The sequence below is a fragment of the Strix aluco genome, chromosome 1 (genome assembly GCF_031877795.1).
Source record: "Strix aluco isolate bStrAlu1 chromosome 1, bStrAlu1.hap1, whole genome shotgun sequence".
Taxonomy (NCBI): domain Eukaryota; kingdom Metazoa; phylum Chordata; class Aves; order Strigiformes; family Strigidae; genus Strix; species Strix aluco.
The window spans coordinates 122,732,888-122,751,589 of record NC_133931.1 but is presented as its reverse complement, the minus strand read 5'-3'; the positions used below and the strand labels follow the sequence as shown (position 1 = coordinate 122,751,589).

General features: G+C 39.2%; 1 protein-coding gene and 1 long non-coding RNA gene across 2 annotated transcripts in view; one reads left to right on the top strand and one right to left on the bottom strand.

The window, feature by feature from the left end:
* The window catches only part of PRTFDC1 (phosphoribosyl transferase domain containing 1), a 49,564-nt gene extending 40,483 nt beyond the window's left edge, over positions 1 to 9,081 (bottom strand). Inside the window, exons 1-3 of the mRNA XM_074833963.1 lie at positions 8,999 to 9,081; positions 4,841 to 4,947; positions 1,711 to 1,894 (exon numbers count right to left, since the gene is read on the bottom strand). Coding sequence (XP_074690064.1) covers positions 1,711 to 1,894; positions 4,841 to 4,947; positions 8,999 to 9,058 — 351 coding nt within the window. The 5' untranslated portion in view covers positions 9,059 to 9,081. The remainder of the gene's footprint in view (positions 1 to 1,710; positions 1,895 to 4,840; positions 4,948 to 8,998) is intronic.
* LOC141927125 (uncharacterized) lies at positions 8,258 to 10,734 on the top strand. Its single transcript, XR_012624304.1, has 2 exons — positions 8,258 to 8,633; positions 9,554 to 10,734. It is a non-coding gene; the product is annotated as an uncharacterized LOC141927125 (long non-coding RNA).
* The last annotated feature ends 7,968 nt before the right edge of the window (positions 10,735 to 18,702 follow it).

Genomic DNA, 18,702 nt, shown 5'->3' with positions numbered 1-18,702 from the left:
ATCAAGCACTGTTACAAGCACTAAATCAAGCACAGCTTCAGGCTCTAAATACATGACACCTGTTTAGAAGCACTTATAAGAAAAAAGGATTTATTTTCTAAAAACTAGATGCAAGCACTAGTTCTAGGGAAGGCAGTACCTTCCTGCTAAAGCATGAGGCTAAGATCCAAAATATGCACAGCCACTAAATGCTAGGATCATCTAAGACTTAAGTCTTGATAATTGCATCCTTGCATAACAAAATTTGTATCACAGTTTCAGCTTGATGTAACACACTTTTGTTGTATTTCCTAAACAATAATGTGAAGATTTCCACACTTTTGCAGTATACATCTGTCACTCATTGGTTATGGGTTAGTTTGGCTAGTAAGAGTTGACTTGTCACCAAGGAAAGAAATTTTAGAAGCAGGGTATCTTCATACTGGGTAAGAGATAACCCAATAGGAAAAGCATGTGCATTACCTATATGCCAGGTGCAATACAAAAACCAATTTAAGTAATTCCACTATTCGCCAAGCAGTATTCTTGAAGTGCTATCATTACTACACCAAAAAAAATTGAGTATAATTCCCATGTGCCTTTATGTGAGACAAATATTATATTCGACTTTATTAATTAGTTCCGTAGTACTGCTAAATATCTAGAAATTGTATAATATTAGTATTGCACATGTCCTTCATGGACCTGACTAAGTCTTGGAAGAGAAGTCCCAGGACCAAATCCTAACCAAATGGCTACAAAGTGCTCTCATGTACTTCTCTTCTACGATGGAAAAAATTCAGATGGGATTTGTGAAAGTTAAGAAAAGTTTATGGTCACTGGGGTCAAAACAAAATGCCAACAGCCTGTCTGGGGAAAGGACGTCTTGTGGGAACTATCAGACTCAGCAAGTTGCATTTATGCTCAGAGAGAAGCTATTATCACTCCATTTATTTAGTGTACTTCCTCAGACATTTCTAGGACAACTTACTTCTAGAAATGCTCCCTCACTATGGAGTGTGCACTACAAGGTGGAATATAAATGTATAGCTTATGCAAACAGAAATTGTAATCAAGCATTCTAAAAAAAGGCCGGTCATCTCACTATCATTGCCTCACTGACACAAATGAATCATTACTGCATAATTCCTCTAAAGAGGAAGTCTTGATCCTTATTTCAACACTGGATTTGGTTCACTGACTTATTTCATTTTCTTATAAAACACTATCATCATCTAGTGGTATATTTTGCTACTATGTAAACTGCATGTTATGAAGATGAAAGCATTACATTTACTTAGCATTAAACATTTAGAATAAGACATAGATTTATCATCTTGCAGTTATGCCAAACTATGTGGAGGTGGGGGTGGAAAATAAAGTAACATGAAATAAACTTGACAGAACTGTTAAGGATTTTGAGAACAAACAACATGCCGACATTTTACATGACAGAAACTTGAATAATTTTCTGTCCAAAAGTTAAGACAGACTAAATAAAAAAATACAGCTTGAGGATGCTTCATATCCTCATTCATACTATCCATAAAGTATGAAGGGACATGAGCAAATATTTTGAAGGAAAACCTCACAGGTTTTTCAAACAAAAATATTGTTCACACCATTTTTCTTATAATTTGGGGGGGAAAAAAATAAATTTCCAATTTACAAAAGTCCACTATTTATGATGAACATACAACCAGAATCTACATAAATAAGCTGTTGACTTACGTGGTAACTTTTCAGTCTCACAAAATCAACTTTCATGGAGATGAACCTTTCTGAATTCCTGCTGAGATTTTTAATGTGCTCCACAAGGTCAGCACAGAACTTGTAGCCACCTTTGAGGACACAGAGAACCACAATATCATTGTCTCCAATGTCTTGCATAATATCTTTGGCCAATCTTTCTGTCCTGTGGCAAAAAAAAAAAAAAAAGAATAAAATAACATTAGATGCAGATTCTCTAAGTTCATGGTATGCTCTCCATGTGGTTACAAAGAAACACTACGGTGAGTATATAGCTTGACTTACAGTCTGTTTAACTGTCTTGACTGGGTTTGGATCAAGTTCACAGTAGGCAGATATAGAGTGATGGATGCAAGATGCAAAGCATGTGAATCAAACTCGTTAACCTTAAATGCGTAAATTCCCCAGTTATAGAAAAGGGAATTACTCATCTCAGTACATGTTGAATTCAGAAGCATTTCAGAGATTTGGAGTAAAGAATGAAACTTAGCCTTCAATTTTACCTCAGGAAACATCAATATAAAATATTCCTTACAATCCCCTAACTCGTAATGTTAGTACCTTGCAAGAACAGTAAATTAAGTGAAAGATAGGGAAGAGAATTATTAGAAATATTTCACACTGATAGGCTTTGGAAGATACTACGCCTACACTTTTTAATAAAAATATACACAAATACCATAAACAAATATAGCATCAATCAAAATTGTATAAAGAGTGTACAGTATTGGTATTTCATACAGCAAAAAAAGAAGAGTGTGAAGAGCTTAAAGTGACTTGTTCAAGGTCACACACATGAGAATAATCAAGGTTATGCTCCAATGAATCTGCAATTGCAGGTTTCCCATATCTGTCTTCTCTTTGACAATTCTGCAGTGCAAACACAATGCGGCAGATGCCTGAAACCAAAAGATACATATTTCTCCCATACAATAGTACATACATTTTCAAGATAGAAATAACAAATATGAATGCTTATTTTAAGTAGCTTTGCTTTCTAAAGAACAAGGTAGATGGTGTTTCTAGACCTAAAACAGGGTACCAGGTAATTTCTAGATGTAAAGCAGGTATCAACAAAAAACTGGACAATGTCATGTGATGTTTTGAGGAAGAACAGCTCAGTGCATTATTTTCTGTAAACACTTCGCTGGAAAGTTCTTTGATAGCTTTCTGAATTGGATTAGTAATTTCAATGAGAGTGGACTTCTTGACAGGATGCAATTTATCCCATGTCTCAAAATACATTTTTCGTATTTTTTTTTTCTCTACCCACTGTAATATGGGAATCCATTTCCCACTACATAAATACATTGAACTTTAGAGAAATCTACACGTGCATGTGCCAGAGAAGAATAAGCTCTAAATTGAAGATAATATACTAGTTAAGAGCAAAAGCTGTCACTTCATTTTCACATCTTCGTATTTGGAACGCTCAAGTAAATTCCATATAGCAGTAATTAGTATTTTTTAGATTTGAAAAAGAGAAGGTATCATCAGACCATCTTGTTTGACCTCAAATATGTAATTCCTTTTACTGATGTAGGAATGAAGATTAGTAAAAGACTTTCACTTCCTTTACTGAAGATCAGTAAAATAGTCTTTTATCATCTTTCAGCGAGCCTGAGAGTACTGGGGAAAAACTCTCATTAAGAAGAAATATTTCTCTGGTGATTTTCATTTTTTTATATTCTTCCTCATATTGTCTGAAGAGCTGAAATTTAGAAAAATTCCAAAGACCACTTTGTATTTTTAAAGAGTATGAAGTCCAGCACAGACAAAAACATACTAATTTCAATTTTAAAATAAAAACATACCAGTTTTTAACCTATACTTAACTGCTACTAACAAGAGAATTTTCTCAAGTGCTGAGCCTTATTCCTATATGAAAATTTTGCATGATCACAATATATTCATTTCTCTGTCCTTTTCCATTAGAACAGAATCAGTCTTTTCTACTAAAGTAAGAAAAGACAGTGGAGTTCATTCTGCTGGAATACAAAAAACAACACCGGAGTTCAATGCTTACTTCAAACAAATTTATATTGAATTCTATGAGAACCGAGGTTATAACATATTTATTTGAAAAGAGGAATTAAAAGTCATTTAACTCTAACCAAAAGAGATAAAAAATTCAACACAATGGTAACTGAAAAGGCAATGAAAGGAAGCTTGTGTTTAAAAACAAATACAGGAGTCATAACTCTTCCTTATGACAGATGTTTACAATCTTCTTTCAAGGAGTTTCAATAATTTCAGTACTTGCAACCAGCTGTTTAAATGTAGTAGGTAGAAAACGTCCCATGAAATTCCATTCAGATATTCCCAATAAATACACTGTTGAAAACTACCATTTCCATTTTGTAACTTTTTCATAAGATCTTTAACAGCATGTCAAAATAGCAGCTGAGCATGAACACTGGGCTAGACCACCACAAATGCCAAAGCACCATCAAATGCCTACACTGAGAGCACATAGGAACTACTACAAGGTAAGGAATGAGGTGTGATCAAGCCTTCCCACTGCCACCCTCCAAACCTAACATCTGGACCCAAACAGTCCACAATATACTTTTTGGTTGTGCTGAATGGCAGAAGTCAATGGTGCAGTTGGGAACCATTAGGTTAATCGGCATTAATGATTTGTACTAGGGAGTTGCCCAAGTTGTACATAACTGAATGTAGTTTATTCTTTTTTTATATTAAAAATGATGGTGAGAGTGCAAGTGGGACACTCAGGTATAAGTATAGACAAAGCTTTGTACTCGTCCTTTCACCTTCAGTTCAGCTCTCTTGTAATTTACGCTCCAATGCCAATTTCACTCTATGATCACACTCTCCTTTTTGCGGGACCCCTTGTCTCAATGCCCAAACCAGAAATCAGGTGAAAAAAATGAGACACGGAGTTGCAAAGGCAACTACAAGTCTAGCATTCGCTAACCTTCAAGCATTTATTTACTTTCCAAATTAAATAAATAGAAATATTTTTATAATTGCTAATATAATATTTTAGGACAAATGTTATATACACACTGTCTGTGGATGACAGGCTTTATAAAAATGAATAATATTACTCACCGAAGAATTTCTTTAATAACATTCAAACTACACATACCTGTCAACAATAATGCCATGAGGTATGAGCACATATTCCAGATCTCCATAGTAGTGTTGAGGATAAGTGAACAAATCCAGACTGTATCCGGGCCAATTGTCTGAAATCTGCATATCAGAAAGTACTGTTAAGAATGCTTCATGGTGTTTGGCAATACGTAACTGATATAAAATCAGTGTTCTAGTACATTCTGTTGGCTGAATTAACCATATGACATACTCTCTTCCAGTTATAATTTCCTATTTCACTTTTCCTAATAAGTAATTTGCTCCTCAGTATATCTCAGAAATCAAATGCTATGGTTTCTCCCCACAGAGTGTGGGAAATTTCACCTGAAATTATGAACAACTACATAGGAAGAAATATTTGTTACCAAACTAGTGGTGAGTCTAAGTTTCTTACTACTTTCAAACTCAAAATGCAAATGTAAGAAGGGATTCTCCAACAGGAGATTCAGACAGTGGGATTAAATTATAAGTCATAAAATCATATATTTCTGGTTTAGAGGTATTTTAAAGTTGCACATAAATAAATTAATATTCTACAGATGAAACAGCACAAGGGGAGGATAAATTATGTGGTTCATGGACAGTATCTGTACAGTGGAAGACTGTACTTCTTGCCAAAAGTGGGATTTTTAATTTAGGTAAGTCATCAAAGGTGATTGCAAATTGTTCACATCTCACCTCACTATCAGCTACTCTGTAAATCCATACATTTATAGAAAAAATATTTTACAGATTTAATGTATCTTAGTTTCGTAAGTATCCGAATACAACAATGAGGAGATCCCACAGCATACAATGGCAGGAGAGATTTAGTAGGGAAAAAAATCAGCCAACAGGCAAAGGCTGTAGAAAGCTATGAACATGCAAAGTCATCAGCACAAGAACTAAGCAAACTCTAAACCAACAATTTTCACAATTTCTTATGAAAGCCAACACCTGCAGATTCACAAGGTACCTTGGAATCATTACAAAGCTTTGCTTCAATATTGGTTCAGGATAAAAAGCGACACCTAACAGGTTTTCTTTACAACCATGTTCCTCAAGTTATGTCTTTCTTCTTTCTACAGCTTGGCCACATTAACCTTGAGTAGAAGGATAAATGGTGAGAAACTTGCCTCTGTAAAGCACATGTCTTAATGGCATTTCTGCTAAATATAGCCTTTAAAGGACCATCACTGAAACTAACCTCTGTTTATGATTTCATAGAGTAGAACAATAAACCATGTCTCAAAAATATCTAGGCTAACACAACATATTTGATGTTGAGTTGCTCCTCCACACCTAGTCTTCTTGAATTTAGGCATAGCCCTGCCTCATGCTGTACCAAAACAGTGTTCTGCCTCACGGATTTTTGTTTGGTTGGGGTTTTTTTTACATACTCATTGACAGCTACAGACACCTCAGCCGTCATGTTTTCTTAACTCTGCCCAGCAGTTCCTGTATCAAAAAAAGCTATTTGTTGGTAATTACTACTGTACATTTGCACATAAAGAGCATGACTCGGAGATCACTGGAATCAATGACAGCTTTTCCCCTGACTTGCACAAAAGAAAACACAAAAGAAAAAAGTTACTTAGTTATGTTCCTCACTTCCATAGAAACAGGAGATTATAAATATCCTCCTTGGGGAGGTTTTTAATTAGAGGCAAATCTTGCTCCAAAAACACTCCTGCAGAAGGCCTGGGAAGCCTATTTTCCCATCTTCATTTTTAATACATAGGGGTGGATTATACTTTTTAAACATTTTGTAGCAATGAACTGTCTGGCATGATTTTGTTCAAAAGTGGTTTAACATAAAATGAAACAATTTCATATAGTGCTTTAAATTGCATAAGAACTATAAACACCTACTAAGAACCCTTGTCAGTATTGCTTACTTACGCATTCTCGTCAAAGTGCACATTTTTAGTGTGATGCAGAAGACCAAACTAAATGGATGGAAACTACTTCAGAATTCATACAAACCAATAGCTTTTACTTAGGTTACAGTAAGTCCTTTATGAAACAGGATCAGGATAAAATTTTGATTCTCCTATCTATGCTGGTTCTCTTGAATAAAACATAAACTGCATCACTTTGCAATAATATAGTTCTCATTTACAAGAGCTCACTGGCATTTGACAAATAAAATTAAATCCACGTGTACTTTCTAATTAATTATTTTTCTAATATGATAAGCCTATTTCATTTTCATCTTTCTTTTGAACAGGCACTTCCCAACAATAAGGCTTAGAAATTCTCATTTATCCTAAAGCTATTCACACCATTATGCTATAGGACAATTTTCAAGTAATTAAATTTTTATGAGTATTCTGCTTGTGAATTTAAAAAAAGTGCAATTATCCTCAGCATCAAAAAATATCCATCTCAAATTAAACTCAACTTCTATTTACTTCTGCCTTTTAGCCCTTCAAAATATGAAGGAAATATTTGTGATTGTTTCAATAGAAAGTATTCAACTGGATAAGTAAATATATCTACTAAATACACTAGTACACAAGTGTGTAAAAAAAAGTGAAAGACAGAGCTATTTTTAAAGTTCAGGCTTGGCATGTTCAAGCAGCCCAGCTGGAATTCTTCAGTAGGTCTTTAAAAAGTTGGTGTGAATGTATATAAAAAGGAATACAAATACATGGCAATACCCAAAAGCATTCCCTTGAGGCGTAAGAGTAAAGCTGGAGACATTCAATTGCACCACCCTTGGAAGAACATTGCTAGTTTCGTTGTCTGGCAAAGTGGGTGCATGTGAGGTCTGAGCACAGTACTTGCTTCACAGCAACAACAATCTGGATTCTGCTTTGGTAAGTGAGCGAGCATCAAGCGAAGTCCGGCTTTTGTAAACTTAAATCATACTGCACTGGCCTTAGTTCTGGTTGGTTTTGGGGGGATTGGGGAGCACATGCATCTGAGTGTAGCAAGCTGAAGAAATGAAATCAGAACGAACATGGTTATGAGCATTCACCTCCTCCTTTGCAATATCCTCACGTTGCTTTGGCACTAAACAGAGTCACCCACTTTAAAAAGGTCATTTATTACACGGGTGTCAGGAGAGGCCACTGATGCACAGTGGTTTCAGACAGAGCTCAAACATACAGCGCTGGGTTTCTCAGGCAGGGGGATGGAGGGGACGCTGGCGTGGACAGGGTGTAACTGCTGCCTACACGGCGCTCCCAGCTCTGGGCCACGATCTGGGTGGCTGTTCTGCCACGCGGTTAAAATCCCAGTGCCACATAAAATAAGAACATAGCTCAGGTGGTGGCAGTGATGGTATCTGCTTCACAGAGAATCTGGTTTGTCCCTCAGAATACGGAGCGTATTTGTTCTTTTTTGTGTAATATATTCAGCCACACAGGTACTCAGAACGTCCTGCCAAAGTCCGGGGGTTCTCCCACCACCGCAGGGCAAGGGGCAGCCTAACCGCGTGCTTTCGGTGCTCCCAGATCCTGGGAGGCCTCTAAGCCTGTCGGTGGGAGCCAGACACGTCGGGATCCCGGGGGCTCCTGATCTCAAGTACTCAAGCAACCCGGTGAAACGCAGAGCCACAGCCACAGCCACAGCCGCCGCTCGGGATCATTCAGCACCGTATTTTTACGGCGGAAGCCAAAAGCCCGGTGAAGCCTGGGGAGCCGGCCGGCCTGCCCGCCTCTAGCCCGGGGAGCCCCACACGCCCCTTCCCGCCGCAGCCCGCGGGCCAGGCCGGGCACCGTCCCCCTCCGGCAGCCCGCGCGGGGCTGGGGACGGGCGCGTGTGGCGTGAGGCGACGCCAGCGCGGGGACCAGAGCAGGGTGAGGCGACGCGGCCCAAGCGCCGGTCGGGGGAGCCCGGAGCAAGCGGGGACTGTGGCGGGGGGGGCCCGCGGGCGGGAAGGACGTGAGGGGCCGGGCGGGGGCTGGCGGCGGCCTCGGGGTGGGGGCCGGGCAGAGGGGCGAGGCAGGGAGCGGAGCGGTGCCGGGGCCCGGCAGGCGCGGGGGGTCAAGCACAACGCGCCGAGGGAGCGACGGCCTTGGGGGAGCCGCGCTGAGCGGCGGGCGGGCGGCGCGCGGTCGGCGGCGGCGGCGGGCGGGCAGGAGCGACGGGGAAGCGGGGCGGGGGTATCGCGCACCGCGGCGGGCGAGCGGCCGAGGCGGGCCGGGAGACGCTCTGCATTTACCACAATGCCGCGGCCTCCACCGCTCCGCGCCGCCGCGCCGCTCCCGCCTTGCCCGGCCATCTTCCTGCGCGCCCGCCCGAGGGGCTGCGGCGGGGCGGGGCCGGGCCGGGCCGGGCCGGGGAGCGGGGCTGGAGCCGCGCCGGGGGCCGGGCTGGCCGCGGCGGAGGGAGGCGGCGGGGGGCCCGGCGGGCTGTGGGGTGGGTGCCCGAGGGAGCCGGCCCCGGGGCGGGGTGCTGCACCCCTGGGTTTGGGGCCGGTCCCGCCGCCTCCCTGAGGGCCTGCGGTGTGCCCGCCGGGGCTCACCAAACAGGCACTCGGCAGCTTTTCTTACGCCGTGACGAGACGGGCTGAACTGCCCTTGTCTGTGAAGTGGTACGAGATGAGAGCAGCTCCAGGCGTATGTGCGGCTTGAAGAAGCCGGCACTAGCGACGGGCTGGCAGGGTGGCAGGAGGGTTTGGACAGAGCTAGGTGCGAGGCCTGGGCTGAGTCAGTGGATAAGATTAAGCTGGTGTGGTTTAAACTGATGTTTTAACAGGTTTTTGCTTATACTCTAGGGAGAAAAAGGATGCTAGAAAGCAAACTTCTAATAGTTCGTTAATCTTTTGCTGACTTCTGAACTGATGCGCCTTCTTCCCCACCACTATATACATGCTGGAGCAAGCTGTGTCATCCCGATGCCTTCAGCCCACCGCCACGTTGCTCATGCTGTCTGTCCAGTAGAAGGGAAACAGATCAGGAACCACACAGCCTTCTGCCACCCCTCCCTTCCAACTCTGTTAAAATTATTGTTAATATTTTGTTTTCACAGCCTCACAGATGAGGATTGTTTCTTCTATTGCGTTGGTCTGATCATTGTCTACCTTTACATTCCAATATAAGAAGTTCAAATTTGGACTTGATCTGTCCTTTTTGTATCCTGTCTCTTGTGAACAATGCTGACAGCCTGTCAGTCCACTGTGGGTAAAATTACAGCTTTTCTTTGTTAAAAGTGAAAGTTGGGTATGATTTCTGCCATTCCTATACTAGAAACTATACTAGAAACTATTAAAGGAAGAAAAAGTTGCTTTTAGGGGAGACCTGGGCATAATGAAATATGTCTAATGATACCTGAGGGGCTCTTACCAATGAAGTAGGAAGACGTTTCAATTCGTTACACTGCTTTTCTAGAATTTAGTCCTGGAGACTGGTAGGTCACAACTTAGATGAATCCAGAGAACGCTATGGGTGTGCCTACACTAGGAGTTTGGTGTCCACTGTGGGCTGGTTTTTAGGTGCATCCTGTTAGTGCACTTACATCAGAACTGATAGGACAATTAATAGCTTAGGAATCTGGTGTTAAGAAGGCTTCTATAAATGAATCACCAATTAAAGTCTGGCTAAGTACTAAAGCAATTGAAATTTATCTTGTGATAAATGCTTTGTTTCTTGAAGTCAGATCTGTTTGCTTTTTGGTGGATTAAGGAGCTACTCTTAGAAGAAGTATCATTACAATTGACAACATGTCTGAAAGAACAGAAGACAAGGCTTACAAAGTGAAAGAGGCCAACTCCAGAGTATGTCTGCCTCGGAAGTGATGCCTGTATATGAAGACTGAGGTATGCTGGAAAAGAATAGTTCCTGTTCACAGTGCTTTAAAATAAACTTTAAAATAAACTTTAAGAAGTATTGAATTTGATAAACAGCATATACAGATTTGTACAAACCTATATAAAGTAAATAAAAAATGTTTTTGTGAAATATATAGATTTTCATAATGGGCAAAATCCCTAAATACTTTTGCATTTCAATTGCACGTCAACATTTCATACAGCTATTGAGAAAGAAAGTCTAATGTTTCATCTAAACTTTGGGATTAAATGCTACTGATTTGTACCCACAATCACTTTTCAAGATTTGAAGATTCTTCTTGCTTGGAGGTGGGCAAGAGCCCCTTCTAAAGGCCATATTTGCACTAAAGCTAATGCAATCTGATTCAGTTAGCACCACGATACAGATAAAGCTGGTGTTGCATAAACATCACAGAACTGGGCTCTATAGTTCTGAAGCTGTTTGTATTACAGCTAGAAACTCAGATTAATTTTGCCACTGCTGTATGAGTTAGTGGTTTCTTCTACCTTTTGGACTAGTTGGATTACTATTACGGAGTTTTCTGGTTTTTTTAACCACATTCTTTGTTAGACCACTGCAATACAAGAGATTGTTCTAATTACCCTACAGACAGAAGCTTAACTATTTGCAAAAGATTAACATGAACAAGATACTAGAAAATAAATTCCTCTGGCATTCTGCTGAAAAACTTAAGCAGGAAATGTTTGTTCTTCCTGTCAAGGTTGGACAACTGCATTTTGTCAAGTCTTCCTTTTGGTATTCTTCTCTTCCAGTAATTTTACAGTTAAGAAGTGTAATGAAGTGTCATGTCTTGGTAATAACAATAAATAAGAGTATGGAAATGGAAATGAAAATTAGCTGGGGTACAGTTTGAAGGGTAGTACTGCTATCAGCAGCCACTGATCCAATCCACAAAGTTGCTCTTCTCCATGTAAGATTTTTTCATTGGCATAAAATGTAATACATTTTTTTTTAGTTCTGTTGCAAATGAGACAAATTCATGGTTCTGTAAATCCACAGAATTAATAGAGACCAGAATTAATGAGGTTCTTTCTGTAGGATGGAAATGAAGCTGCTAAGGATTTTGGTATGGAGGTATATGTAGTTACTGAATGTTTACATTGGCTTTATACAGTATGAACTGGTGTAGAATGAATGAATTTTCAAAACCTTTTTAATTAGGACCAAAATAAGATTATTTAAAATATGATATTGGGGCTTTAACTGTGAAGAAGGCTGTAAGCATTCTGAAGAATGTTCCTATTACCTTTGTTTAGCTGTTTGTTTATAAACTAAAAATAGGAGGAAAAGAATAAACACTTTTAGATGTACGACCATGGGAAATGATCAAAGGAGGAAAGAACAAAGAAAATAGGGTAGATCATACTAACAAGTAGGTCTGAGTAGATCTGGACACATAGCCAAAAGACATAAAGGAGCAGATGGAAGAAGCGACACACAGAGAAACAAACCAGAGTTAAGACTTGCACACAAATCCCTTGTGGATGTATCTTGGGCCTTTACAGAACGAACTTTATAATTTCAGTTACACATCTTTTCCGCGCTTACCCTGTTACTGATAAAAGCAGGACGTGTAGTATCTACCCTTTCACAACTCTAATGTAAAGAAATATTGAAAACAGAAGGTTGGGAGCAGGGATGATATATCAAGAACGCAGTCCAAGACAAACAGTATCATGGGGTTACCTGTTAGCCTTTGCAACTCCATTATGTATTCTCCTCCCAGGAAGTTATAAAAAACATTTGACAACTCTGTTTAATATGTAAACACCAAAAACAGACAAGAAGAGCATGAAAATCCAGAATATTACAAGAGGTATGGTTTACCTAGGTAGAAGCTTGCCAATTAGAGAATGAAGTAAGAGCTCTTACTCTGGTTATGCCTGTTGCTGCAGCTGTTATGTGAACAGCAGGACTGTAAACAATCTTATCAAACATAAACCTTCATTTCTTGGTGGTTTAAAGGTAAGCAACCCCCCTAGTTGCAGAGAAAGACATTTCTGGGTAAAATGGTCACTGACAAGAATATTAAAAGTCCAGCATACACAGAACTTTAGGGCATGTTGAAAGCAATTCTAAATTGCTTTCATATCCAGTTTTAATATAGCAGAACTTTGAGTTCTTCTGCATTACCTGAGGCAGTTACCCAGTCCATAGGGTGGCTGCTGAAGACCCTGAGTGCAGCAGAACATATTTGCCAGACAGTGTTACAGACATCTGGGAAAACATGAAGCAGTATTTCAAACCGTTCCCCTACATCGAGAATTTAGGGAGACCATAGGAAAAGCTGTCCAATTTGGCAGAGCTAGGTAGCATCCTATGATGTACAGTAGTATAGATGCTATACCTCCCCTAGTATAGATGCTATACTTCCCCCTTTGTGACTACAACAACAGCAGGTGACAGAGTGGCACCGCAAGTTGGAATCTAGCTCCTGTCCACCTTCAATTTCAGCAGAATTAGCACCTTAAGGAATTGGAAAGTTCAGCTTTAAAGCAACTGCAGCATCTAAGATCCCCAAGGGAAGCTCAGGGCTTTTAGCTATCAGAGCTAACCTGTACTGAGTCTGCAAGACTGACAGGCTTTGAAAATTAACTACGATAACTTTGATAGCAAGAAAATGGCTAAAGGCTGCCATTCAAGATGTTAATCTAGTTTTTAATTTTTTAAATCAGTGTTAGACACTGCTTGACAGAATTCTGGGCTTTGACTTACTTGGTCTATGATAAACATCTTTAATACAAAACTACATTTTTGTTTGTTATTAATCTCACTGTGCCAGACCAGAGCAGCGAGAGCTTCACTTTGCAATTTCCTGGCTCCTGAAGATACTCTTCCTGCTTTTCAGGTTCATGTTATTAATCTAGAGTTCTTTATAGCTGAAATAAATGCAAACAAAAATTTCCTCTTGTCCTTTACTACTAGAATAAACTTTATTTCCCTCATAATATTATGCAAATATTTCCCCTAACCAGCTGTTGAGAAGTATTGAAGTTTGAATGATAAAGAATTATTTTCAAGAAATGCTGCTCACATCATATCCTATGACAAATTCATCATGGACAGCCATGAACACTAGTCAGGGAATTGTAAATATATAGAGGGTCACACCCAGTGTCATGAATTTAACCATCAGAATTTGTTTTCTTTTTAAAGGATGTTGTTCACTTGGCTTCCTCCCTCTTTTCTTTTTTTAATAAACCATAGCAAATTTGAGAAAATCTGCAAAACAAAAGAATTCTGAGTGTTTTAAATAAGTACACAAATAACAGTTTAAGGACTTTTTTTTTGGAGTGTTTTAAACAAGTAAACAAATAACAGTTTAAGGACTTTTTTTCCCCCCAGAATAGCTCAGTCGTCTTTGATGTGATTTTGTATACTTCACAGCTTGCCTAGAATAAACATTGCAGTAACAAAAGCGTATTGAAAAGCAGAATCTGGTCCAGCAAGTTCTCCTGTAGCGTGGGCATAGGAACGCTAAATGTTTATGGCCGGCCAACCCCAGCTTTGTTGCTGCACAGAATGACCTGCTCCCTAAGGGTGCTGGAATGCTGGATTTAGACCAGCAAAATTTTATTGTTTGTATAAAAGACAGACCATTCCTCCTGAGCAAACAGCAGAACGTGGTTGTTTCTCCATTGTGCAGTGCTTGGGGCCACATGTTGAACACTACTGAAATTTTTTTCCTCTGAAGAGAGAATTATTACATTGCTTCCTCAGCTTTAATATGGCCCTCAAAGCAATACAGGAACAGTTCTAGAGGTACTTGTCTATCTTTACAGCAGCTCTGGGAATCAAAGGATTGAGTCACCTGATTTTTGTTTATGGGGTCTCTCACCCAGCAAGAGTAAATTAAACATTCATTAATTTTGAGTGACCAGTTTGAGGCAATAGCTTTCAAACTAGTATACAGTGCTGTCTAGGTTCAAAGAATAGCTTCTAACTTTAGGCACACATATCCTGTATTTAAAACATATGGGCTCATATTGCAGAAGTCAGGAACCCCCAAAATGACAAATGTAGTATTAATGGCTACCAGTGAAAAAGACAGGTATAAGTCATTTACCATTGCATTTCAAAAACATTCTATGACAAAGACATGAATAAATCATATTGCTCCAGGGAATAAGTTAAGTGCTTTAAATCTCATTTCTCTTCCTTCAACTCCTGCTTTCCTGTTGCTGAAACAAATGAGATGAGGGTTCTTGGAAAACAGATCCTTTTAGTAAACAACTTGAATCCGCTCCCTTTATTGCACGGTCTTAATTCATTCCCAGATGATCATATTTATTATTATTATAAGCACGTAGGAGCTGTACTTACAGACAAAAATTTTATTGTGTCAGATACTAAGCAAAGAGAGAAAAATGATCCACATGACAGATAACTTAGAATCTAAGCCTAAAACAAGAAACAACTGGCTACAGTGCCAAGGGAGTTCAAGGAAACTGCACAGGTCAGAGAGATAAGCCCTAATCTCAGCTCACCAACAGCTTAGCTCTTGTTAAACTTTTGGTGGGGCACCATTGCAAAGAACATTTGAGGAAGGATTTGAAGACAAAGTTATTCCCGTGTTTGCATGTTTGTGTGAATTTCTCCATGCTGTGGAGGCAGGTAGGCATGGAATAATGAATTAACAACACAGGCTAGTACTGTGACTGAACAGTTCATCCTCACCGCAGCATCAACAAGACCAGCTGACATGAATGTAGTCTACTATTTGCCTATGTCTACTTGGCTACAACCACTTGTTGGAGGTACAGTCTAGAAAAAAAATTATGTTTTTTATAACTTGGTGAAATGGAAGTCACATTTACTTCAGCACCCTTTAAACAGTAAAGAAAAACACACAAATGAGAAACTCAGCTCACCTTGGATTCCTACCATAATGCCGCTGCTTAGCCTGGAGGATGAACACCCTGAATTTACTCACATTTTATTTACATAACATCACATAACAAAAAGGAGGTGGAGCAAGATTAAGACAGAATAAAAAAACCCAACCAAACAAAACAATCTAGGCATTCAGCAGTCAAGTATACATCATTACCTCAGATATCCACTCGTGGGGAGAAACGGCCTCCTTAGCTTGGTCAGGCTCAGTATGCCTCTAGTTGCTGGACAATCCCAGTCAGCTGCAGGGCTCAACAGCTGGCTTCCTTGACTATGGGAAAAGTCAGGCAACCTTAATAATAGGTTTTGCCACCTGTCTCTCCTGTAATTATATTATTAATATTATAAGCATCATACAGCTGAGGATGAAAGTGTTGACTTGGACTAGCATTTATCTAAGACTCCCATTACTCTGCATATATGTGAAATTTTCTTATCTGAGAGAAGTCTGCCCTCATTAGGGCTGAAATTGTTAGATATGTTGTTTTCCCTGAAACGTGTTCCAGTGAAAGAACTAGATTTTAGTTCTGTGGCAGAGCGATCACAGCAGCTGTTTGTGATGCCAGTTTTTTTACAAAAAATACACAAAGGGACAGAACATGCCCTCCTACAATAAAGCCAACCTACAAAGACTTAAGGAAAATTAAATCAGTGAGGCATTTCTCCCATATTAGTTCTCCCACAGAATTCTGCCCTTACTGTTTTGTGAGGGGAACGAGGTGACCCCTCTGCAAGGAAGATTCTGAGGAACTGTCCCAGACTTAGTCCCCAGGAATGCACGCAGAGCCCAAGAAACCACTGTGCTTTGAGACCAGCCACATGGAGCCCATATGCTCCTGTCAGATCTGATGCTTGCTCGAGGCAGCTCTATCGGAGCCATACAATCAGGAACTCCCTGTGTTTGTGACGATGCCATATCTGATCCCTTCCTTCCTGGATATAAATAGTTTCATTCTGAAGAACAGCCAGTGAGATATTTATCATAATTTCATGTTGCTATTTTTAAAAAATAGATACACAGTTTTGTCATGCACAACTTCCAACAGGAAATATTTTCAGTTTGTGGCAACATAACTCTTACTGACCAATAAAACATTCATACCGTGTTTAGCGACGGTTATCCAATTTAATATGGACCATTTAAAAATACAATTGATAGTTATGAAGTACTAGAAGCATTTTGATGATTTTCTTTCTCATTATTTCATTGATTATCAGTAATTGACTAGTGAATTTAGAAAACATTTCAACTGGTAATGCTACTTTTTAGCCTGTGGACAGGCTTGTTTCTGTAAATATTTAATATCTTTTATGAAGGAACGATTGAATCAGAACAATTAAGTTTACTCACCTTTTTGCTTTAGTTACACTAACAGTACCTATTAGTGGATTCATGAACATTAGACCTTCAATTATTGGCATTTACTGAACATACAAATACAGAATTACATTCTTTGGATTCTGTAAATTTATTTTGTCAAACTTCCCAGACAGAGTTAAAGGGTAAGAATGTTATCCTTCCATGTGTATTTTCAATGGTTTTCATTATATTTTCTCCATAATCAGAATATACATCAAAATAGGTCATAATCTCCCCAAAGGGTGACAGAAGCTATTCACATGTATCAAGAGGGGAACATCCTGTGTGGCAGCAGAGCTACCTGCAAAGAGCTACATGAGGTTTATGCAAAAAAACCCCACAGCAGTTTTGAAAGACACTAGTGACAGCCCACTCAGCTACAGAAGTGCATTGGCTTTAGTCTCTCCCTCTCCTGTTAAGCAGGAATACTTTATGCATCCCTTCCCGTTCACTTCCTAACTTCCCAATAATATACTGATACCCTTCTGCCAATTTTAAAATGCAGTCATTATTACTGGTGACTGATGAATGTTTCCAATTGTGGTCTAGTTGCCTGTCCCAAATTTTGGGATAGGCTATCACCTACTTGCATTTCCATAAAGTCAGCACTGATGATGAATGGAAGAACCAAATCCAGATCCTCAACTGAATCAGCCAAATGGTCTACGAGTAACTAAAAGCTGAGTGTGCATGCTGTTTTGGAGTCAAATCTAGTTTTTTATTTTAAGCCATAAGAAAAAGCCATGTTTGATTATATTGCATTTCTTAAGAAAAGCATCTTGGACCTCACTAGGAGATAATGTGACATGTTAAGTGCTTACAATTGGTGTGGTTTTGTTAAAATATACAGTAAAAGTCCTTATTAAACAGTAAATGAAATTCATATTTTACAAGACCACAGCTTTCTTCCAGCTTGTCTCTTTCAAAAATAGACATGGCTGCTTACCATTAAGTAACAAAGAACAAAATACACATTCCTGCTCACCCATGCTTTCCTAGTGCACAGCATAGACAAGTTTAAAATGCACAAGAAATATAGCTTAGAATAACTGTGAAGCCTTCAAAGCCATTCCCTGACAAATCTATGAAAGGAACTTAATGTACTTGAAAATTTGGTTTTTACTAGTTCATTTAAAATTATTTACTTCATCCTCTGCTGATGTCAGATACTATGATGTCACAACAGCTGCTCATGGTAATGATTGATACCATACAGAAAAACCTGCGTTCTGAAGCAAAGCTTAAGCAGTAGGAAAGAAAAACAATTTTTCTTTTTCATGCAAATAATTGCAGTATAGTGTGCTGATATAATTTCTGCCTAGGTCTTGACTCACATGCTAGTATATTGCTTTCATTCTAACATTACACATATAACAGCAATCAAACCACATTTTTCTACTTTAGTTGTAGATTTACTATAGTATTGCAGAATTATACATAAACACACACAGCAAGCTACATGTGGTATCTGTATTGCGTGAAGTCTATATTATTATGCACTTCCACTATAAAAATTGGTTTTGGTAACAAAAAATGAGTACACAAAATGTTATGCAGAGGCCAAGCTGCTTAGAAATACTATCGCTCAAGCTTTTAAGTGCAACAGCTGCTTAATAATTAGTCCAAAAGCCATCCCACCTTGAAGTTATATTTACCAAGCTGTCTTCAGCAGCCAGTTATTTCACTTTGTTTTGGCTATGCAAGGAAAGAAGTGTTCCAAACACATGAAACAGTATTTTTTAATGCTTTTTGTATGATGTTTATAGAAATCTTAGTAGTTAATAAAAATTACAAAGAATAATAAAATTCATGTTTTCATAC